This window comes from Erithacus rubecula (genome assembly GCF_903797595.1).
Source record: "Erithacus rubecula genome assembly, chromosome: 16".
Classification (NCBI taxonomy): Eukaryota; Metazoa; Chordata; class Aves; order Passeriformes; family Muscicapidae; genus Erithacus; species Erithacus rubecula.
The window spans coordinates 5,436,774-5,448,321 of record NC_136668.1 but is presented as its reverse complement, the minus strand read 5'-3'; the positions used below and the strand labels follow the sequence as shown (position 1 = coordinate 5,448,321).

General features: G+C 41.4%; 1 protein-coding gene across 4 annotated transcripts in view; it reads right to left on the bottom strand.

The window, feature by feature from the left end:
• TENM2 (teneurin transmembrane protein 2) overlaps window positions 1-11,548 on the bottom strand; it is a gene marked incomplete at its 5' end in the record, with an annotated part of 475,212 nt that overhangs the window by 38,954 nt on the left and 424,710 nt on the right. For all 4 annotated transcript variants that reach the window (XM_079319918.1, XM_079319917.1, XM_079319915.1 and 1 more), the window contains one exon: window positions 4,050-4,257. In XM_079319918.1, coding sequence (XP_079176044.1) covers window positions 4,050-4,257 — 208 coding nt within the window. The remainder of the gene's footprint in view (window positions 1-4,049; window positions 4,258-11,548) is intronic.

Below are 11,548 nucleotides of genomic sequence, written 5' to 3'. Positions count from 1 at the left end.
TTAGGGGATGACTGATGTTTGTACACTGCATTCCTGATTTGGAACCCTTGCTTGCATTTTGCCAAGAGGAGGGTTTGGTTTAAAGTCCAGCTTTGCACACAGGCAAGACAAAGCATTTCTTTGGCCAGCAGGATAAGCAGCTTTGTTTAACCTAAGGGAGATGAAGATGAGCTATTCCTCTAAGAGGCACAGTCAGTTTTTTCTCTTTGGCAAGTGCTTTGCTGCTGCTAAGTGCACAGCAGGCACAAAGTGCTGCTGCTCCCAGCTGGAGAGGAGTTTCCAGCCCCTGGCTCCTTTCCTTTCCATCTCCTCTGTACCCTGAGAGAAGCAGCTTGGGGAGGGGGGAAGCTGTTTGGTAAAAGGGCAATGGAAAAGGAAAAGCTCTTTGTAGATGGCTCCCATTGCTACACTGGAAATGCGAAAACTGGAGGTGAAAACAGGGAGAGAGTGATGTCCTCTTAACCTCAGGGATTGTAAAATCACACTTTGCTGTAGTCATGGGTGTAAATATTTATATATTCATTAGTCTTCTTTATATATGCACCAGTCTTCTATATATTAATCTATCTTCTAGCATGAGCCACCAGCTCTGCTCTGCTGGCAGACAGGGAAGGCAGAGCCCTTCCCAGCAGGGCTGGGGCTGCTCCCACAGCTCCAGGCACAGCTCCCTGCACCAGGAATGCCTGGCCCAGCTGGACAGGGGGATTAACCTGGGCTGAGCTCTGCTGGGCTCTGGGAGGACCCTGGCAGAGAACAGCTCCTTTCATCAGTCACACCAGGTATTTTCTGCCCACTCTGAGATGTTCAGGGGCTGTGAAGTACATTTCTAACTGTATTATATTGGCTATTTAGCAACTATTCCCTCATATTTTTATTCCAAACAGGGTGCAATATTTTCTTCAGTATTACATTAAAAAAATCTAATTAATAAAAATGAGCCATTTCTGTTACTTTTCTTTTAGGACTTTCAAGTGTTTCTTGACCCTTCAGGTCAAATTTTAATTTGCAAAATCGACATTTTGTAACAGAATGTGGAACTTAATAGAAATTAAAACCTGTTGAGAAAAATCTGCTTAGGAACACATTGGACCAAGATAATTGTCTTGGCATTATTCATTTTGCTTGAATTATTTTATGTGACAAACACACAGAAGTAGTTGCAGGAAAAAAGTCACTCAAGCTTCTCTAGGGAAACTGTGCAGAAAGTAGATTTAGAAAGAAATTGTCAGAGGGCAGAAGAAAACTAATAATGCCCATGACTTAATTTTTTCCACATTCAATTTAAATAATTCAGGAAATAATTTGAATAAAAATATTTTGGTCAATAATATTCCCTTTTATTTCTAAAATTCTAAATAAGAACACAATGGATATTAGAATAAGCTAAAATGTAGCTAAAATATGGATTTATAAGAAGCAATGTTTTGACTAATAGTCACACATCTAATCACCTTTTTTTGGTAATCTTTTAAAAGTGTAACAGACAAATTTAACTGATACAAGAATTATTTTTTTAACCAGGGAATTTAAATGTTTAAAACCTTGTAGGTTCTTTTTCCCTGAAAACTTCATTTCATCTTGTTTCTGCACAGAAAAAAAAAATCGAGATTTATCTATTTTTGCCATAAATAAATTTTGTTATTTATTGCTTTAGCAATAGAGTAGGAAATAACATTTTTACTTATAAGTTCTAAGTTTTTTGTCTGGAAAAAAAAGGCCCAAACCATTATTTTGTCTCAGTTTTTCAAGTCTTTCAATGGAATGACAGATTGAGCTAAGCAAACAGCTTACAAATGTGGGAGCTGCTTTTTGAGACTATGGCAGCTCCAGTATATGGAAAAGTTGGGACCTGAACTTTGTGGCACCTCTAAAAAACAAACCCATTATTTCTAGAACTTACAATTTGACACTATATATTAGGTTTGCCTAGAATTGGTACCAAAATGACAGCTGAGCCATAGAATTACTGGAAGTACCTTCAGAACTTGGAGGTGAAGGCCAATTTTAACATCATTAATAGGTCATTTACAAAGATATGTTAAAATCTTCAGTGTAGCTCAGATGAACATAACAGAACTCCTACCACAAGGAACGTTAAAAAAAATTCCAATGAGTTGTTTTCTTTGTTAAAGGCGGCTCAGGATTGAAATTATCAGCTCCTTTTTAGTCTAGAGCACTAATTCATAGAATCATAGAATGGATTTGAATGCACCTTAAAGATCATTTTGTTCCAACCCCCCACCATGGGCAGGGTCATTTTCCACTGCATCAGACTGCTCCAATCCCCATCCCACCTGGCCTTAAACACTTCCAAGATGAAAAAAGAAAAACCACCACAAATTTAGGTGCAAACAGAACCATTTTAAAATATGGTTTTGAACTCCATGTGTATGCATGGAGTATTTTATAGAATAGCATAAAATCTATATTACACAGAGTAGGATCCAACAGAGGTTTCCTGATGGAATAAGGAAATGATTGTGTGCAGCTCAGGGGTGAGGACAATGGGGACCTGCCTGGTGTATCCAGAAATATTATGATCCTCTTTTCACAGACAAATATTTAGGGACATGCTCTACATCACTCACTAAGCCTGTAATGGGATCCTGACTGAGAAAAAAGTTTCCTGTAATGAAGTACAATCCTTTGGATGCTATCTCAAATGAAACTCTTTCTTCTGTTTTAACTTTGGTGATATGAACATAATTAATATACTCATCAATTTATTAGCATCTTTCCTTGGAGCCTTCTTTATATAATATTGATAAAATACCAATCTTCTTGTAAGCATACAATGACATCAAATATTTATTAATGATGTGCTGGCTTTTAGATTCATTGCAAATATATAATTAATAATCTCAGAAAACAAGTATAGAAAAAGGGAAAAAAAAGCAAGAAGAAAAATAAAACCTAGTCAGGTGGATCAATGCTACAAGTATAATGGTTTTATGTAAGGAATAAATAATAAAACTCCATAAATCGATTTGAAATTATTTGAAATGCTATTCCATTATTGAAATTTGTGTTAATGGCACTACATTAAAAATTAACTGGAAACTAGTTTGTATTTTGCCTTTTTCTAGACTGCAGTCTTCATAAAATACAAACCTCAGAGGCTCCTACTCAGTGGAAGAAACCTTCTGGGTGTTGCCAGAATGTTAAAAAGCTAATAAAACTCAAGTGTTATAAAATAGAGGCCACATCATAAGCTGCAACAGCGTGGCCTCAGTGTGATCAGTGCCTGAGATGAAGCACCTCCAAGCAGCACCTCCTGCTAAAACACAAATAAAATCAGAAATTTTCCCATTCAGCAACCACCCAGACCCAGTGTCACACTCCCAGTTGCTCCTGCTGGGGTTGAAGGGGCTTTCTCACCTGCTGTTGGAGAGGGTTTTTCACCTGCTGGGGTTGAAGGGGTTTTCTCACCTGCTGCTGGAGGGGGTTTCTTACCTGCTGTTGGAGGGGGTTTCTCACCTGCTGTTGAAGGGGGTTTCTCACCTGCTGTTGGAGGGGGTTTCTCACCTGCTATTAGAGGGGGTTTCTCACCTGCTGTTGGAGGGGGTTTCTCACCTGCTGTTGAAGGGGGTTTCTCACCTGCTGCTGGAGGTGTTTCTCACCTGCTGCTGGAGGGGGTTTCTCACCTGCTGTTGGAGGGGGTTTCTCACCTGCTGTTGGGGGGGGTTTCTCACCTGCTGTTGGAGGGGGTTTCTCACCTGCTGTTGGAGGGGGTTTCTCACCTGCTGTTGGAGGGGGTTTCTCACCTGCTGCTGGAGGTGTTTCTCACCTGCTGCTGGAGGGGGTTTCTCACCTGCTGTTGGAGGGGGTTTCTCACCTGCTGTTGAAGGGGGTTTCTCACCTGCTGTTGGGGGGGGTTTCTCACCTGCTGTTAGAGGGGGTTTCTCACCTGCTGTTGGAGGGGGTTTCTCACCTGCTATTAGAGGGGGTTTCTCACCTGCTGTTGAAGGGGGTTTCTCAGCTGCTGTTGGAGGTGTTTCCCACCTGCTGTTGAAGGGGGTTTCTCAGCTGCTGTTGGAGGTGTTTCTCACCTGCTGTTGAAGGGGTTTTCCCCGGGGATGATGTGGGTGCTGTCCTTGCCCACGAGCAGCTTGATGCGGTCGTAGAAGGAGCGGCCGGCGGCCGTGCCGGGGCTCTGCTGGATGATGTCCAGCGGGTCCCGCGAGCCCCGGCACAGCAGGCTGTTCTGGCAGGTGGCCTGCAGGCAGCAGTCGGGGTCCAGGCAGTCCACCAGGCCATCTGAAAGGCAACAGGCACTGAGATCCAGCACGGAGCAGTAACAGCCATGGAATGGTGCTGGGAAGAGCTGTTAAAGTTCACTCTTATACCATCCCTGTGCCCTGAACCTGCGGCTGGGGTTGCAATACAGGGTGTGACCAGAAATGTGTGTTCTGTCACCATCTGCTGAAGCTGGGTGGGGCAGTGACCCTTATCTCCTGGCACATATTCTCTGCTAATGGGCCATCTTTAAACCAGCTGGGGCAATCATCTTTATCTTCTCCTCAGCCCATCCTCCCTCCAGGAAGATCTCACCTGCTGCTGGGCCATTCAGTCCCAGTGCATGACTGATAAAATTACATCATCCCACTGGGAGCTGCTCCACCCAGGGGAGGAGCCAAGCCTTTCCCACCCAGATAAAAACTGAGATTTTGGACAGCAAGGTATCTTCTTTCCACTGGATTCCAGAGGAACACTGGACCTTTCCACATCATCCCTGGACCTTCAGAGGAAACTGCACCTTCTCCAGGAGCTGAACCAGCTGCTCCAGCTGAACCACATCTGCCACTGCAGGAGGATGCAGCCACCATGGAATGGGACTGCTGCCAACACCCTGACTGATGGGATGGCAGGTTGTATTCTGACTCTGGCAGTGTTTTGGGTTTGTTCTCTGTAATACTGTATCTCTATTTTAATTTTCCTAGTAAAGAACTGTTATTCCTATTTCCCAAATCTTTGTCTGAGATCCCCTTAATTTCAAAATTATAATAATTTGGAGGGAGGGGGTTTACATTCTCAATTTCAAACAGAGGCTCCTGCCTTTCTTAGAAAACACCTCTCCTTCAAACAAGGACAACCTGGTAAGTCAGTCAATAATGCCATGAGGATGATGCATTTGAGCACACTGCTTAAAAACCACTACAGTTAATGTAAACCAGGGTTAGAGGAGAACAAATCCCAAGAAATCTGGCAAGGGATGAAATTAGGCAAAAAGAAGTGGAAGAAATAAAGGATTTTTGTTTAGGTTATTTGCATGTTTAGCTGTTGTTTGGAGCTGAGAGGAGATGGGGATGACGACTATCACTGAAATAAAACACAAATTCTACTGTAGCAATTTTGGCAGTTCCCAGGAAAGGGCTGCAGGAAGTCCCACTCCCCATGGATACCTGGCTCACATCTTATGTGCATGCTTGGATAAGGAAGGATCAGTCACAAAGTTGATGGGTTCAGTCATCATATTACAGATTAGGTTTTCCATCAAGAATATTTCTTAAGATGCATTATAAAGAAAAAAACCCTGGAATTTTAACACCAGAAATTAAAAGGGAATCAAGGGGGAGATCAATCTGTATACTTAGATAAATAACAATTTTAGCACACACTGTAACAGTTCAATCATCATCTCTTCATTTGGTGTCATAATTTAACTGAAATATGTTCTCTCAATGGAGTTCTACTATGATTTAGAAATTAATAACCATTTTCTTTAAAATATTATCATCTCTAACAATTTAGAAACATGTTTATCTACTCTGGCAAGAATCAGAAGTTCAATCTGCAATCTACTTATGTCTGTAAAACTTCCCATGGTGTATCAATCTGATTTTTGACTACAAATAAGGCCTAGGCATACACTGAATACCATACACAAGAGAGAGCATTCCAGTATTGAAGCAGACAAAAGTACCTTAGGTTAAGATCATGACTCATACATTTTCAGGATTTTCAAGAGCACAATGGACCAGCACAGTGATAACTGGAAAAACAACAATCTAAAGGAAAAAAAAATCTAAAACTATAAAAAAGCTTTCTCATTTTACACTTAGCATTGTATTTCCAACTCACTGTGTGTGCCTGAAATGACTGTGCCCGACCTGATTTAAAAACAAAATTGCCAAGGTATGCTGACAATGTTTCATTCAGCCTCTAAGGAGATTTAAGTCAGACAAACTACCTTGTTGCGAGAGCTATATGTTGCTTTAAGGTCACTGGCCTATTCACATTAATAGCTCCATTTGTCTTAAAATCCTTTCCAAAGAGGCTGAAGGAATTCTGTTTTGCTACACTTCATTTTCTCCCCACTTTATATAATCGTTCTGAGGACATCATTAGCTTCAGGGTATAACTCAAGGTAGTTTTCCTATTAAGCTCTGAGAATTTCTCAGCTTTTTCCCCAGTCTGTGAGACCACTACAACTATAAATTGAGCTTTGCCCACTGTTTACTCCACTCAGATCTGTTACTCAGATGACCACCAGGCAAAGAAATCCTATCAACACACTAGAACAACCACAGGATATAAATTACTCCCTCTGATCAATTTACATTTACCTATTCAAACTGCATCATATTTTGGCTGCACCTGTTATTAGAGGTGAGCATAAGTTCTGCCTGTAACTACCTCATCATGCAGCCGATTATGGGATGCCGTAGCCAAGCACTTGTGATGACACCACGAACTTGGAATGGGCACATCCATCCCTCAGGCTCCTGTCAGTCATGTGAATCACATCTTTATGCTCACAAGCCCCCTTGGATATTGTCTGACATTGCAATCTTCAGTAAATTACCCTGCCACTGCCAATCTCACCGTTATCTCACAAACAATCAAGCAGGCAATCAAACTGCTCTGAATTGCCAGTTCAGGACCTGGGAGGCTGGAAGCATCTCCATTCAGCAGCAGGGAAAAACCTGCCCGTGATTCCTTCCATGTAAGAAGGTTTTGCTGCAGCTCTGTGAAGTCAGACTCAGATGCTTTCAGATACTTATAATAATATTAAGAAAATCCAGGCATAGAGCATAACATAATTTGCTTTCTAGAACATTATTACTTATATGGCTATATTCCCCTGTAGTAATTTCTTCTCGGATGGCAAGATTCAGGATTCAGGATATTTTTACCTTATGTGAACTAGCTGATCCAGCTTGTTGCAACAGCAGCAAGGGTCTCTTCAGCACACACAGCCAGGCCCTGGGCACTGCTGCTGAGTATCAAAGGCTCAGACACCACTGTGCTGCTCACAGCCACAGCTGCTGCTCCTATTGACTTTGCTGCTCTGAAATCTCTGACTCCATGCATGAAAGAGTAGTGGTTACTGTCAGAATAGACCTGGTTTTAGCTCACATTTTCCTGATTTGCTATCTGGACTGTTATCACAGAATGGTTGAGATTGGAGGTGATCAGGTCCAGCCCCCTGCTTGAGGAAGGTTACCAGATGCTGGTTGCCCAGGTTGCCCATACAACTTCTGAAATGTCTTCAAGGATGGAAACCCCACAGCCTCATTGGGCACCCTGCTCCAGTGCTCAGTCACAGGACCAAGAAAGTGTCTCCCAGCACACATTTGTGCCTGGGGCTGCTCTTCCTCAGGTGCAGGACCTTGCACTTCATGAGGTTTCTCTCAGCCCATTTCCCCAGCCATATTGTAGTGTTATATATTAAGTAAATTGTTAAAGAATCATTTATTTGCATTAGGCTCAGCTGATTAAAACCAGAGCTAGAAAAGAAGTACCTTCCATGAAAGAAAATTTTGCTATTAGCATAAATTTTAATTAGAATTCGGTACTTCAGGTTTTAATATATATTTCAGAGCTTGTCATCCTCCAAATTTCCTCAGGTATGTTGAATTATTGATATGTTTAATTCAATGACAAACCCTCACCACTCGCCTCACCAAAATTTTGCTGCTTTTCATGACACACACAGCTGAGTTTCAAGTGGGCAGTGACCTCTCTGATACTCTGCATGCTAAAGGGAGGAGACTAGAGGGAGCTAAGATGGTGCTGAACCTTCTCCAACAATTTGAGAACAACACAAGTCCTAACTTGGCCTTAACTGAGATGAAAGAAATAGAAAATTTTGGTCTGATTTAAATTGGCAGCACAGGATTAGGTCTCCATTGCTGTTCATGGTTTTTCTGAATTTCCAAATCTTTTCAGAAATGAAGCAAGTGACATGGTATCCCTCTTGAAGAGTTCACTTGGCTAATGGATCCACACATTTCTCAACTTCCTGTGAACTGTTCCACAAGCTTTTTGGAACACTTCACTACACAGCATAGAGAAAACTTCAAAGAAATACCTGAAAATTGATTAACCTACTGATGCATGTCATATTTATGATGCCTTATTATTGTGTTCCTCTTCACCATCATTAGAAGGACTAAAAAAGCTCTCAGGAGGAATAGTGATATATTTTACCACATTACCATTCTAATGTGTTTAGAACCTCTCAGCATCAGTGTTCCAGTGCCACTGAATATATTTCTCATCATGTCCAGGTTACTGGATTGCAGAACTAGAAAGGTTCTACATCATTCTGCAGAGAGTTGATGCTTGAGCTATTGGGGTTTTTAAATGCCAATGAGTAAATTATCTACAGCTTCCACACTTCTTCAAAACCTGCAGGTTGTGCTTCAGGTTCAATTCACAATGCACACCAGAGTAAGTGAACTTTGACCTGACATCCAACTTGCTGAGCCAATGGTTTCTGTGCCCAGCAAGGGACAACTCTGATTCCAACCCAAAACTCCTGAGCCCACGCTCAGCAGAGGGCATCCTTACACTTCACTAGCTGCAGGAGCTGGGGACTTTCAGAGCCTAATTCCTGGAAATTTTTCTTTTTCCAATAAACATTTCAGACTGATGATTAAAATGGAGGTGGGGAGGGGGGGAACAGCAGCTACTACAAACCCTGAGGGCAAAAGGGTCTTTGATCACTCTGAGGGCAAATTAGTTAATTTATCATGAACCGATTTTAATTATGTGCAGTATTAATATACCCAAGGTGAAAGAATTAGAGATGCTCTATCAGATTATCAAAAGAGAAGGCCTTCTCTGCCAACACAGAAATATATTAATTGAGCTCTAAAATTGCATGCAAAACTGCTTCCACAGGCAGGCTATGCCACAGCCCAGTACATCTTATCACCAGGAAGTTTATCTAATATTTAACCCAAATTTTCACAGTTTTGTAGTTTGATCTAATTACTGTTATCTATATTGTCATGTATCATTCAAAATAATTCCTCAAAAGTTCCTGGTGCTAACAAGAAAGGGAATGCTTCTATTCTTGCTCCAGCTCTGTAAACTATCAGGACATTCATTACAACACTGGCTTTTGTATCTAACTGTGAGCAAAACAGGGTATTGTTGTAACCCAAAAGTGCCTTTCAGGACAAGCTGGACTGTAAATCCCAAGCTGTGGTAAAGTAGAATGAATGACAAAGTAAATTGGTTGTGCCTCCAAACACTCAGATGAGGTTTTCAATGACCCTGGAAGATGAGGGTGGTGAAGCAGCAGCCCCAGTCCCTGTCCCACGCAGGGTCCCTGTGCTGCCCAGGGCTCTGGCAGCAGGTAAAGGCTCATTCCTGAGAGCACCAGCTGCAGGAACCCACTGCAGGTGCAGCTCCAGCTTGGGGGTCCCTCAGATCTCTGGATAATTGACACTCCAACTCCAAACCACTCCTTGCTCAGAGCCAGGCTGACCCAAAGGGCTGTAAGGTGAGAACAACCTCAGAAAAAAATAAAATGCTTGCCCAGCTCCAGTGTACACAGACACCTACAGGGGTCCTGGTGCCTTTTCAAACCATGGAATTTGCAGGCTCTGAGCTTCCAGCTTTTGCTTCTCCCCAGTTGTGAGGGTGAGTTACTGCAGTAGCACATCCCACGAGGGACAGGGAGGATGAGCTGGCTGGTGTGTGTGCAGGAGATCAGAGGCTGCCATGAAGGTGGGACACAGTCACACACATGCACACTCATTAGCTCTTGTCAAACTTTGAGTGCCTATTTTGACACAGATTTCATACCCGAGCCCACGTGACTCACTCTGGCCCCCATCCACTACAGATTTCAGCTCCTGATTGCATTTAATGTTCCACAACTGACTGCTGCACAGGCAGAGGGAAGGTATTTTCTGTGCCAAGAGTATTCTGGGTATTTATATTGAGAACTTCATAAAATCTTTTGTCTGTGCTAAATTAGAGACCCCCGCTGAGGCAATGCTTGTTGAGGCAAGCTAAATTACATGATTTGCTTTTGTGCTGTGAAATACTTGTATTATCTTAAATGTCACAAGCCTGATGCAGTATCAAGTCACAGGATTTGTAATTTTCTAAAAGCAATTTTTTTCTAAATGTTTATTGCACGAAGACACTTCTCTTTTCTTTCTATTCTCCTTCTGTCTAATTTCAGAGATGAGTTTTCTAAGACAACTCAAATAAACAGACTTTCAATCAGTCAAGTGCACTGTCCTGACAATGAACTTCACTAGAAATGCTTTTTTCTTGTGAATTGAAGAGATTTCATACTGGAGCAGATAGTTGGCTTTCCCTAATTCATTATCTTTAATGTATTGTGCCAAACAGAATTATCACCAACTGTACTTCATGGTGGGGTTAAAGATATAGAGTAACAAACTGAAGGGGAAAATTTGCCTTCTGAGAGATGCACATCTCTCTTTGGAAAACCAAGTGGAAAAGAAATTAAAATGTATTTTAAAAAGGAAGTGCCACTTTGCATAACAAATAAGAAATTCCTCATTTCTGTTTGGCTTAATATTCTATACTGCTATGGGTTGCTTTCTCTATTTCTCCTACCAATTTTAGTCCAGATAATTACATTGTGAGGAGAAATGTGATCTGGGAAGTGATAGAAGCAGTGATTGCATTTAAGCTTTTTTTTAAAAAAAATTTAACCTGCCTGTACCTGTCCTCTCCACCCTGATCAGATGCGAAACATATTTAACAAAATTTTGCTTATTTCCTGTTTTTGTTTCTCTGAGATTACATATTTTAACTACCTTTCCAATAAAGACTATAAAAATAAGTAAATTTGAGCAGATGCAAAAGGTGGAAGAAGAGAGAAAAGAGGAAAAGAAAAGCCTAGAAAGGTCCTAGTGGGCATTATGGGCTGGTGCCAAAGCTGCCTCTGCAGAGGACAGGGTTCTTACATCTTTCTCCCAAATTATCCCAAGACACTCAGGACAAAGATTCCCCAAATGTGATGAATATCAACTACACCCAAAATTTAGTGAAACTTTACTTTAGGAAAGACATCTGAGTTTTGCTGAGTGTACCCCATTGTCTCATGCAGCTGGAGGTGCTGCAAAGTCTAAGGTGAAATTTAGTTGAATATATGTAATTTAAGGAGACTGTTTTGAGATATTAAAAACATTTTTTCTATTTAGGAACAAGCAAATTATTATAAAATAGTTATTGCAAAATGATGGGTATGAACAGCCACAGTAGTGATTTCCTTATGCAATCTGCCAAAAGAAATAGGAACATAAAAGATCTCACATCCTCTCCCATTCCT